General features: G+C 47.0%; 1 protein-coding gene across 11 annotated transcripts in view; it reads left to right on the top strand.

Moving 5' to 3' along the window:
- The first annotated feature begins 206 nt into the window (after positions 1-206).
- Positions 207-13,480, top strand: part of LOC143281186 (myosin heavy chain, striated muscle-like) — a 65,750-nt gene continuing 52,476 nt past the window's right edge. For all 11 annotated transcript variants that reach the window (XM_076586276.1, XM_076586311.1, XM_076586285.1 and 8 more), the window contains exons 1-4: positions 207-221; positions 4,546-4,861; positions 5,476-5,619; positions 10,668-10,824. In XM_076586276.1, the coding sequence (XP_076442391.1) occupies positions 4,664-4,861; positions 5,476-5,619; positions 10,668-10,824 (499 nt within the window). In that variant the 5' untranslated portion in view covers positions 207-221; positions 4,546-4,663. The remainder of the gene's footprint in view (positions 222-4,545; positions 4,862-5,475; positions 5,620-10,667; positions 10,825-13,480) is intronic.

Below are 13,480 nucleotides of genomic sequence, written 5' to 3'. Positions count from 1 at the left end.
TGGGTATCGAGCACGTGCAACACGGAGGAGGAGGCTGGCTGGCTCTCTCTCTTCCTTATAGAGCAGGGCTGTGGGATAGAGTTTCACCCCGTTCTCCATCAGCCCTTCCCCGCCCTCCGACCAATGGCCGCCCGCTTTGCATAACGTGAAGGCAGGTAACCTCCGGCCGAGGTATATAGAGCTGTGTTCTATCAGTGTCTTCTTCAGAGCAGCTTGAGATCGTAAGTATCCGAGTGCTGTGTGTGTGTATGTATTATTAGTTTACTTACCTCTTTTAGCCTACCCTGGTTTTAGTGGATGCCGGGTGTTGTTCTACCCGCCGGGCCAGTCAACCCGCTTACTTGTAGTGAGTTAGTCTTCCTTGTATTTCCATTATTTCAGTGTGGTTTTTCCCTCATGCCTTGTAAAAAAAAATTTTTTTTTAAATTGTCGTGTGCTTTTTTGATACTTTTGTTCGACTGCATTATTTTTATTATTATTTTTTTTAATATTTTCGTTTTCGTTTTCATTTGATTTCTTTCCCTTAATTAACCTGTGTGATTTTTTTAATTGACCCGTGCAAGTTGACCTTTAGCTTTTGACTTAAAAGAGGAAAAAACCTGAATCCCGACTTTTGAACTGAGCAGCCAGGTGGTACTATTTGAGGACTGGCCTGTATACCTCTTGTAGCAGTCAGAGGGAGTTGTCAAGTTATGCATGTCAGATTATGTTAATCCGCTTACCCAGTCAGTCAGGCGTGAACAGTCACGGCGTGGCTTGGGATTAACCCAGTCCTACAGGTAGTTAGTTTTTTGTTTGACCTTCAGCCGTGTTCGGCCTGTTGAAGCCTTCGTTCACCAGGAATGGACAAACAGTGCTGGGCCAGAGCACACCTTTAGTCCCGTCAGTAATTCCCCCTGCCCTAGGCCTGCCTGGATTCATGGCTGACTCTCACCGATGTTGGCCGCAGTGTGTGTGTTTTTCTCCTGTAGACTGACAGTGGCGTGTGCCTGCTTGGATTTTTATTGGGTTAACATTTCATCATGGATCATGGGTGACCAGAAAATGCCGACTGCACAGCGTCCGATACTTTCTCTTCAGGCTGTTTTCCTTGGTCCGGAGTAACAGCGATCTGGAATATCTTCTCGTGTGTGTGTGAGGATTATCCCCCCTGCTGCTTTCTGGCGTCTGCTACCGTGTGCCGTCTGCTGCCTTCCCCTCCAGTTTGGGGCGAATGTTCCAAATATGGATAACTCATGCTGAGTGACCGTCTGTTTGCATGCGTCAGCTTCTCCAGCATGTTTTTGGAGTCGTGTGTTTGTTTATGGAAAGGAATAACTGTAGAAATATCTCTGTCGCTCGTGATTGTACACGGCAGGTAAGTAGCAGTCACGTATCACGCTTGTGCAAATAAAATGGTTTCTTTCACGGAGATGACATTTCATAGTTTTTAAAACACGACTATAATTATATGGCTTGATGCATGACTATGTGCATGGTTTTGATATAATGATAATGAAGTCCATGAAATGAATTATTTGTTCGATTTTATTCCCCCTTTGGGTGAAAATGTAACAGTGGTCATATTCAAGTACAGAAAGGTTAAGTTGTTCTTTGGCAGAAAAAAAGACAGGCAGGTTTAGTTGGTTTTTTTTCTGTTACCATGCACCGTTGCTACAATATTTATAAGTAGTATTGATTATATTGTTTTAGCTTATTCAGTTTTCTGTATTTTGTGTTTGAATAATGATAACCAATTTAAAGTTGATCTTGTAAGATTTCACCATGAAGAAAACTGCTAAATACGTGGTCCAAACCAAGACGAGACTTTTAAGATAAATATAAAGAATGTACTGGAGAAATCTTAAATTCATGTAAACAAAACATATCACAATTCAGTTTTGTTGTTTAAATTCCAAAATGACTATACACATCCATTCCGACGCTGGACACGGAATGCGGAACGAACACACAAGCCGTCAGACTGTGTCTTATCGCTCTGCATGTCATCCAGGAACCCGTAAAGCATCCATCACACCTCATATCTCTCCGCTCCTTGCACCCCATCTGCCCACCTTTTCCTTCCACTGCTGAAGCACTTACCCTCTGCCCCCTCCCTCAGTCCCCTCCCCCCGCCTGACCCTCTGCCCCCACCTCTACCCCCCACACCCCCCGCACCCCCTCCACCGATGTGGTGGCTGCTGTGCGCCGGTTCTTTTTCTGGCAACACAGATGTAGGAGGATAAGACCCGTGTTTCCCTGGTTACCTGTCTGTTCCTACCGTTTACATGAATCGGGGTCAGTGTTCCGGAATTGCTTGTTGTTGAGTCAGCCGCCTGTGCAGCAACACATCTCTCCTCACAGTGCACTGGGAATGGGCACTTTTAGCACACAGCGGTCTATAAAGAAAGCATTGTTAAGTGGGAATAGGCTAGGGAGTAGGAAAACAACCATCCGCTCCACCGAAGGTAAACATCGACATAAGAAGCCAAGAAATGAGGATAAAAAGAAAAGAGAGAATAGATTTTTGCATGTAATGAATTCTATTTCTAGCAAGTCAAGGCTGATACTACCAAAACGTTACATAGAACTATGTGTAGGTGATAACAGACAATTAGGGTTTGAAAAAAACATTAGGCTTTATGAATTGTTAATTGGTATTTTGTAGAACACTGCAAACTAGACCCATCAGTGGCAATAACTTCTTGCTTACCCGTGTAAATTTTAACCTATTATTCTCACTTTTGTTTGATAGCAGAAAAAACGAACTTATGTCCTCCCATATAATCGACTCTTTCGAAAGAAGAAAATACTAACAATCATTGCCTGCAAAATTGTAGACTAACAAAACCTTAATCAAACACTAACGTATTCATGTTGTGTGTTGTGAATTGCATACCAGCAAGGGTAATTGTATCCATTGTCCATTCTTTCTAAGCATTGCTATCGTTCGACAGTAGCGGCTGCCGGTATAAACCGGTAACTCAGTCAAATGAATTTGGTGAATACATGTCTACAATACAGACGCGCGCGCACATGCACAGACGTATTCGCAGACACACATTCAGGCAGGAACAGGCACACACACACACACACACACACACACACACACACACACACACACACACACACACACACACACACACACACACACACACACACACACACACACACACACACACGCACACACACACACACACACACACACACACACACACACACACAGGTCAACGGCCTCCCCCCCCCCCACCCCCCCCCCCAACCCCCCACTCTTGTCAGTTGAATGGTCACAGAGCACGCAAATACAACCAGGGAGAAAATATCAGTTGATCCAAATCTGCATGTTTGTTTTCATGGACAATTATCGGCTGCCTTTTTTTTTTTTCTTTCTTTTTTTTAATCATTAAAAGTGTGTCAGCTTTCTCTCCCTTTTCAAGCCAAAGGAAGACTGATGGCTCTGATGTTTTTGTTTTTTTTATAGTGGAATTAATATTCTCTGCATTCGTTTCGTAGTGAAAAAAGTGACAATACATTTTTTAAACATAACATCCGATATGTTTTTTGTTCTAAAGTAACATTGCACACATACTTAATATATATACGAAAAAACGAAATCGAAAGATCAAGACAATCCAAAAATTAATAAGAACGACATCAAACACAGACAAACAGCCATCAAACTATAAGCTACAAGATCCGAAGCGACCAGGGAAAAATAATGCAGCCAGGCTGAAATCACTTCATCAAAATGAACGTCGTGATTATTCATGAGGAAAGCGCGACCCACGCATTTATCGTTGGTGAAATGTCAAAGGCATGGCAGATATGAACCGTGTGACGTGACAGGGCGTTTTGAATGACTGGGCCACCCAGAAATCAAGATACCCGTCTTTAACCCGGGCAAAGCAAATGTTGTTCGCAACTGTTGTGTGGATCTTGCGTGCTGATAGTTTGCTCATGTTTAGGTGTGAAAAGAGGTGTAAAGGCAATGACCTGGTGGGGTGGGGTGGGGCCTGAGCCAGAAAGTAGCTGCTTCAGTACAGTACAGTAGTACAGTAGAGCACAGCACAGCACAGCACAGCACAGTACGGTACGGTACGGTACAATCTGATTCAAAACAATTTGCTATAATTCTTTGCAACACAATGCAATGCAATTTAATAGCATTGCACCGCTTTGCATATAACATTATTGCACAGGATAGCGTACCATACCATACACTACCATACCTTACTATACTGATAAAAAGACTGTTGTGTTGTTGCAATGAATACACAGCAATACAAGGGTTCGAGGCCCTGTTGGACATGATGCTGTGTCCTTGGGAGAGGCATTCCGCTCCATTCTCCTCACTGCACCAGGTGTGGGTGGGGACCTGACTCAGGTCGGGGTGGGGACCTGACTCAGGTCGGGGTGGGGACCTGACTCGGGTCTGGGAAGGTTATAATAGCGGAAGGAGAGAATCGGGTCCTGCCTTCCGGTACAGCGGTTGCCCCCTCTGCTGTTGTGATGGCCGTAAGCGGACAGGACTGACCGACACTAAGTGACGCACGCTGTGGGTTGCAGGCTGTTCTGCTGTTGGCCTTGTGCTGGGGTGTCCCTGTCTTCCGGTCTGCTGTTTCACCTTTTGTGATTTCGTTCCTGACCCCCCGACCACTCGTCGCCACCTCTCCCCGCCTTCACCATGGCTGCCTACGACCCCAACGATGAGGACTTCAAGTACCTTGCGGTGGACCGCAAGAAGATGATGAAGGAGCAGACCCAGACGTTCGACGGCAAGAAGAACTGTTGGGTCCCCGACGAGAAAGAAGGGTTCGCTGCCGCCGAGATCCAGAGCACAAAGGGTGAAGAGATCACCGTCAAACTGGTCAAGAACAACGAGGTGGGTGGCTGTCATTGTCTCCGTTTTCAGTAGAAGTAGCAGCAGTAGTAGTAGTAGTTGTTGTTGTAATCGTATAAGTCGTAGTAGTAGTTGTAGTAGTAGTAGTTATCTCCTCTTTCCCCCTTGTTCCCCTTCACCAGTTAAGTTGTAAGTGCAATTTCTTTCTCATTTGTTTTCAGTCGAAGGCATTTCATGTGCAACCATTTAGTTCTATGTCTCACAGGCAGGAGCAAGCAAGCAAAATATTGAGAAATAAAAGAGGAAACAACTACAACAAGAACAACGACAACAAATCAAACACTGAATTAAAAAGAAAAAAAGAAATCAACTGGCAAACAATAGTTTAAGAAAGAAAAAGAAACAAACTGTTGGATAAGGTACCATGGCTATATGGCTATCTAAATAGTTGATAAAAGGATCGAAATACAGTGAAGAGAGTGAGAAGAGAGAGAACTTTTACAAGAATACACGCGCATTTTAGACAGCAAAATAATTTTTTTAAGTCCCACAATTATCGCAATAACTCGATAATTAACACAAAAATGTATTTATCCCTAATTCATGTTCCCGGGTCGTGAGCTGTCTTGACCCATGGCTGTGTGACTGTTCCACAGACCAAGACCTTCAAGAAGGATGACATCCAACAGATGAATCCTCCCAAGTTCGAGAAGATCGAGGACATGGCCAACATGACCTACCTCAACGAGGCCTCCGTCCTGTACAACCTGAAGAGCCGCTACTCGGCCGGGATGATCTACGTGAGTGATCCACCACGTTACACCGCACTACACCCTGCCACATCACACCACACCACGCAACACCGCACCGCACCACACCACACACCACACCGTAACACCAAACAACACCACACCACACCATTCAATACCACACCACACCACTGACGCGAAACCACGACACACCATACCAAACCATACCACACCGCGCCACACCACACCACGCAACGCAACGCCACAGCACACCACGCCATACCACACCACGCCATACCACACCACACCACGCCACAGCACACCACGCCACAACACACCACGCCATACCACACCATGCCATACTACACCACGCCACACCACACCACACCTCACCACGCCACACCGCACCACACCACGCCATACCACACCACACTACAGCACACCACGCCATAACACACCACGCAACGCAACGCCACAGCACGCCACGCCATACCACACCACATCACACCACACCACACCACACCAAACCACACCACGGCACACCACGCCATACCACACCACACCACACCACGCCATACCACAGCAAACCACGCCATACCACACAGCATTCCAAACAAGTACATTTTTGTGTTTCTTGTCACGGTGGATTTGTTGTCCCCTCGTTTTTGCTGTGCTGTAAAGGTTCAGATTTGCTTCAAGCACTGAAGTTGTTAAGGTGTTTCATGAGTCTATCAAAAGGTGTTTCATGAGTGTATCAGTTCCAGAAAACGGAGGAGGGAAATCATTCCTTGCGTAGAATATGTTTCTCAATCAAACCGCCTGATTTGTAACAGAACAAATCATTGGGGTGGAAATGAGGGGCACGGGACTTGAAAAAAAAAAAAGCAAAACAAGCCTGATAAAGATCTAAACAAAGTTTGTATCGGTATGTATTTTACATTAAAGGGAAAAAAAAAGAGAAAATACACCGCAGGAAATAGTCAGAAATAGGATTGTAGAATCTTTCTCGGTACTGCGGGTAACATGTACAGAACACAGAAGCAGCAGAACAAGCCATAGTTGTTTTGATGCGGGAAGGGCTTATCAGGTGTGGCCACTCCTGGCTGCCGGCTACAGGGGAACTGTAACAAACACACAAATAGAAAACCTGAGCTGAAAGCTGTACACCCGTCTTTGTGCCTGCTTGTTGGAGAAGAAAACGACTCCTGGCGAGGCTGCTTCAGCAAGGGTTTCAAGCAGGGACTTAATATATAAAAGAACGCGTGAGGGTTTGTAAGAGATGTTACAACAACCGTCTGAATTTGTGGTTAATTTCTTTCCTTCCTTCTGCCTTTGCTTTTCCGTCTCCTTCCTCAGTTAAGTCTTTCACTTTTCTTTTTATTGTTATATTTGTCAAATCTGCTGTAGCAAGCAACTTTGACCTCTCTTCCTTTCATTCATTTACGTCTACATTTTAATCAGAACCGCATCGTGGTTACAAATGTTCGACTAGAAAAGTTTCAAACCAGAACGCATCTGAACTGAAGGAAAAGCTCAAAGAGAGAGTGCGTGCGTGCATATGTGTGTGTGTGTGTGTGTGTGTGTGTGTGTGTGTGTGTGTGTGTGTGTGTACGGATAGATGGAAAGACCAACAAATAGACAGGGAGACTGTCGACACGAGTCGGTCCCTTTTTTTTCAGTGCGTGAGAGTGGTTTGGATGAATGGCAGAGAACAGGATAACATTTACAGGCTGGGTTGGATGAAGGGCAGGGAACAGGATAACATTTACAGGCTGGTTTGGATGAAGGGCAGAGAACAGGGATAACATTTACAGGCTGGTTTGGATGAATGGCAGAGAACAGGATAACATTTACAGGCTGGTTTGGATGAAGGGCAGAGAACAAGGATAACATTTACAGGCTGGTTTGGATGAAGGGCAGGGAACAGGATAACATTTACAGGCTGGTTTGGATGAAGGGCAGGGAACAGGATAACATTTACAGGCTGGTTTGGATGAAGGGCAGAGAACAGGATAACATTTTCAGGTTGGGTTGGATGAAGGGCAGAAAACAGGGATAACATTTACAGGCTGGTTTGGATGAAGGGCAGGGAACAGGATAACATTTACAGGCTGGGTTGGATGAAGGGCAGAAAACAGGGATAACATTTACAGGCTGGGTTGGATGAAGGGCAGAACGGATATAACATTTACAGGCTGGTTTGGATGAAGGGCAGGGAACAGGATAACATTTACAGGCTGGGTTGGATGAAGGGCAGGGAACAGGGATAACATTTACAGGCTGGGTTGGATGAAGGGCAGGGAACAGGGATAACATTTACAGGCTGGTTTGGATGAAGGGCAGGGAACAGGATAACATTTACAGGTTGGGATGGATGAAGGAAACGTGAGACAGGCAAACAGCAGAAGCAGTGATGGAAAGTGAAGGAGGATGGTGGCAAAATGATTAAGACGCTCGTCTACCAGTACAGTCCATGACTGAGGGTCTGGGTTTGAAGCCCGCTTGCGCCCTTTCTCCCAAGTTTGACTGGAAAATCAAACTGAGTCTAGTCATTCGGATGAGACGATAAACGGAGGTCCCGTGTGCAGCACGCACTTGGCGCACTGAAAAAGAACCCATAGCAATGAGAATGTTGTCCTCTGGCAAAATTATGTAAAGCAATCCACTCTGATAGGTACACACACACACACACACACACACACACACACACACACACACACACACACACATCAATATATATATATATATATATATATATATATATATATATATATGCATGCATGCACTCAAGGCCTGACGAAGCGCGTTGTCGGTTATGCTGCTGGTCAGGCATCTGCCTAGCAGATGCGGTGTAGCGTATATGGATTTGTCCGAGCGCAGTGACGCCTTCTTGATAAACTGAAAGAGGAAGAAAGGCGTTGGGATGGGGTGGGGGTGGGGGGCTACAGGTGTAGAAAGTGAAACCGGTATGACTGCTGGACCTCGGGTGAAATTAAATTTTTGAGAGAAAAAAAAAGGTGTACAAAATGGCTGTACTGATGGTCCTTAGGGTAAACGCCTGTGATACATGATAGCTTTCATCTTGAGAACTTTTAGGCCAACACATACATCCTTACCCCACGCAGTGAACAGTTCAGTCTGCTTTAGCAAACCACCTTCAAAGCATACATCCTTACCCCACACAGTGAACAGTTCAGTCTGCTTTAGCAAACCACCTTCAAAGCATACATCCTTACCCCACACAGTGAACAGTTCAGTCTGCTTTAGCAAACCACCTTCAAAGCATACATCCTTACCCCACACAGTGAACATACATCCTTATCCCACACAGTGAACAGTTCAGTCTGCTTTAGTAAACCACCTTCAAAGCATACATCCTTACCCCACACAGTGAACAGTTCAGTCTGCTCTAGCAAACCACCTTCAAAGCAGACGGCAGAGTTATTGAAAAAGGTCGGAGAATCATGTAGTCCTCCCACGATGGTTTCCTCCCAAATAATATTCTTTCTTATTAGGATGGAGAGTCTGCAAGCAAAATGTTTCTGACCTCGCATGCCCTTGAGGAAGCGCGTGCCGTCAGTTAGTGGAATGCGCGTGAGCTGTTTGGCACTAGGGGCTATGACGAGGCGAGCGTGCGGGGCTGCTATCTTGTCGACTGGTCCCGGAATAGCAGCACGCCCAGTCCTGCTAAGCAGGCCTGTGGAACTGAAACACCTTTTCTGGAATGTCTGCAATTATGTTGTGTGCTGTCTCTAAAGGAAAGGAAGAACAGTCGTTTCCCCTGATCTGTAAAGTCCTGCGCTTCGTTGTTAACTCACACAGGGTTAAAATGTCGCGTGAAAACAACGCGAATTAAAACAGAAACACACACACACACACACACACACACACACACACACACACACACACACACACACACACACACACATACACCACTCTCTCTCTCTTTCACACTTCTAAGGGGATCTTAACTCCATTCTCTATCAATGAAGGAGAATTCGTCTGTTTGTTTGTTTTGGGGGGTGGGGGTGGAGTGGGGATGGTGGCAAGTGGAAAGGGAGTAGGGGTGAGGATGGAGGTGGGGTGTGAGACAGGAAGAGGGGTAAGGATGGAGGTGGGGTGAGGATGGAGGTGGGGTGTGAGACAGACAGAAGAGGGGTGAGGATGGAGGTGGGGTGTGAGACAGACAGGAGAGGGGTGAGGATGGAGGTGGGTGAGGATGGAGGTGGGGTGTGAGACAGTCAGGAGAGGGGTGAGGATGGAGGTGGGGTGTGACAGACAGGAGAGGGGTGAGGATGGAGGTGGGGTGAGGATGGAGGTGGGGTGTGAGACAGACAGGAGAGGGGTGAGGATGGAGGTGGGGTGTGAGACAGTCAGGAGAGGGGTGAGGATGGAGGTGGGGTGTGAGACAGACAGGAGGAGAGGTGAGGATGGAGGTGGGGTGAGGATGGAGGTGGGGTGAGGACGGAGGTGTGAAACAGACAGGAGGAGGGGACTGGGTCTCTGAAGAAGAGCCTCCAGGAAAGACAACTCTGTCAAAATACGCCACACTGACTGACGCCGTAAAGTGAACAGCTGACATTCGGTGCCACTTTTCTGCTGGACTCTGGTGCAAACAGGACGAAAAGTTCACATAAAAACATAGAAACAGTACATTTATAGAGGAACGCAAATAATTTTAAGGCATGTTGATCTCGTGGGTTGTTCACTGACGTAAAAACCTCAGCACATTCATCTTTCTGGTAATACGTACCGTTAGGTTCCTTTTACACGCAGTTTGGTTGTTGTTGTTGTTGTTGTTTTATATGTATTTTAGCTTGCATAGCGACTAAGAGATCACCTCCTTTGGTTGCACTCACTTATCCATATAAATATATGAATACACCCACATACACACACATACATACATAGATACATACATACATACCATGCCATGCGATACCTGCCATTCATACATACATACATGCATGCATACATACATACATTCTAAACGTATGCAATCAGGCCATCCATCCAGTCAACACAGAAGAAAGAAGAAAAAAAAATCAAATGAAAGTAGAAAGGCTAACGGGGATGTTGGTGTGGTGATGCACGTGCAGACCTATTCCGGGCTGTTCTGCGTGGCTGTCAACCCCTACAGGCGTCTGCCCATCTACACCCAGAGCGTCATCGACAAGTACCGGGGCAAGAGAAGGACTGAGATGCCTCCCCATCTCTTCTCCATCGCCGACAACGCCTACCAGTACATGTTGCAAGGTGGGTATTCGGGGTGGATGGATGGGTGGGGAGGGGGGTGATGGCCATCCGGGCCGTTTTGATTCACGTTCCAGTGTCAATGACGTGTCAAAGCGTGTGGGCTGATCCATGCATACACTGAATCATGCCTGCTATGAAAACTAAAAGGTGGTGCCTGAACTTCGCTGAAACCCATCGTGGTGGTCAGGCGTCAGTTGTCAGCCTGCTCTGGCTTGGTGAGGAGCAGGCCTCAAACACGTCATTGTCACTCTGGCCGGGTGAGGAGCAGGCCTCAAACACGTTATTGTCACGTGATCCTAATGAGGCTATGAGACAACATGAATCAAGAGTCAGACTGCATAGACAAATATTGTTAGTGCTGTTCTTTCACATACACAAATACATACAAACATACGTTTGCTGTGTTTGTGTCATACATACCCGATCAGATATAATGGGTACCATCGCTGTCTTAAAATACTTCGAAGTAAAAATGAAAAGGATGGAAAAACTTGAAAGAAAAAAAGAAACTGCATTCGTATCTGTTCACGAAAAAAAAAAAAAAGATGATCGAAAGTGCATAGTCAGCAATTTTGTCATGCTGACTCCCCACCCCCACCCATACACTCAGCCACACGAAGACCAACTCCACCACACACACACTTGTGAAACCCCAGAGCTGCAATACTTCTTATAGAGGCTTGTGAAGGCCTGGGCGGGGTAGGGGTGGAGAGATAGGGGAGGGGGGGTCCATGGATAGGGAAGAGCATGAACAACACAGAATTGCGGAGAGAGGTAGCGAGCTGCTGTGTTACTGGTGAGTGTGACAGTTGGGGAAGGTGTGGACGGCAAGAGGGGTGTGGGTGGAGGAGGGGTGCAGTGCGGTCCTTCTGTTGGCAGCAGTTCTCTGTCAGCCAGCTCAAGGTTCTCGCTTCATCGTGTCATTATTCCGATTCCAGAACCAAAAGCTCGGCTGTAAGAGAGAGAGATGGGGCGAGAGGGAGGGTGGGAGGGTAAAGACAGAGAGAGAGGGGGAGAGAGAGAGAGAAATGTAGACGCCCCCGCCCCCCCCTCCCGAAAAAAGAGGTGTGTCTGCAGTGTGTAGTCAGGGCCGCGGGATGCAGCCTGCAGTGTGGCGCCAGTGGCTCCCCTCACAGCGTGCAGCCAGCAGTTGGCTGCCAAAACTACTCCCCCCCCCCCCCCCCACCCCCCCGCACACACATACACACACACTCCCCTGCCCCAACCCCACCCCTCTCTCTTTCTCCCCTCCCTCCCCCACCCCCTTCTCTCCCTCCCTCCCTCCCTCTCTCCCTCGCAGTATCTGATGACTGCCCCACCTGCCTGCTTTAGCACGCGGCTTGCCATATATGGCACAGGCACGTGACGGAGGCGGGTCTAAGGCTCCAGAGGCAGACACTGATGGAAGCTGCCCAGGTTGGCACTGCTGCTGCTGCTGGCTGAAAAAAAGCCGGTAGTGCAGATTTAAAGTGAAGTGCTGGTGGATCGTAACTCACCCGGCTGTGTGAGCGGGGTAGACTGATGATGCTTTGGTGACTTTACCGGTTGCCAGCTACTTACCTGTTTTTGGGGAAGGTAGTTCTTGTGTCAGTGATCAGGGCAGGCATATGTAGTCGGAAAGCCCCCCGCCCGCACCCCCCCCCCCCTCACGTCCTCAGTCCCTGCAACCCCAACCCCCAAGACCCATTGGCTTTCTTTATACATGTGTGTGTGAATGAAGCAGAATGGTGGGGGAAATGGGCTGTGGTGGGGACTGAGATAGGCCACTGTTCATCCTGAAGTGTAAGACATCACCATTTTTGTATTTTTACCTATGGGAGTTTGCTGTTAGTTGGTTGTCAGTACTACTTACTGGTCTTGTGTCTTGTTTAATAAAGAATGCCTGGAGTTTCGGAAATCATAATCAACCCACCAAGAAATCGATGTTTACGTGTTAATGTTTCCACGGGTCAAAAACCACCACCACCACCACCCGTGTCTCACACCATCTGTCCATACCTGCCCCTCGTTACCCCCACTCTTAGAAAAAAAAGCACCCAAGGCACACACACATACACACACATACACACACACACACACACACACACACACACACACACGCACATGCACATGCACATGCACACACACACACTGTGACCACCTCTCCCTCGAGGCTCTAAATACCTTCCACAAAAGCTTTGTGCCTTACTAAGTACCGTCGACAATTTTTTTTTAACTTCTAAATATCTTCTACAATAGTTCACAATGAGTTTCTAAATACCGTCTACAATAATTTTGTGACTTTCTAGAAAACCCCAACAACAACTTTGTGACTTTCTAAATATTTTCCACAATAATTTTCTCACTTTCTAAATACCTTCCAGAATAACTTTGGAACTGCTGTTCTCCATCCCAGCACGTGCAGCCAAGCAGCCCCTCCCCTCCCCACACCCCGCCCTTTTCCTGTCACTGGCGTCAGTTGCGCGTGCTTGGCACGCGAAGGGGTACCAGGCAGGGCACGTGCATCACCATGACGTTTACAGCGGGTGGCGTTATGTCAGGATTGTCGTGGTTATTTCTGCCTGGCATTCACAGTGTCTGGCATTCATGAGTGGAGCATGGTGGCTCTGGGCAAAAGTCACACTCACAATGCCTTGCGCTCCAGTTAGGCTGTTTC

This window comes from Babylonia areolata, chromosome 1 (genome assembly GCF_041734735.1).
Source record: "Babylonia areolata isolate BAREFJ2019XMU chromosome 1, ASM4173473v1, whole genome shotgun sequence".
In the NCBI taxonomy this organism is placed as follows: Eukaryota; Metazoa; Mollusca; class Gastropoda; order Neogastropoda; family Buccinidae; genus Babylonia; species Babylonia areolata.
This window is presented reverse-complemented; position numbering and strand designations above follow the sequence as displayed.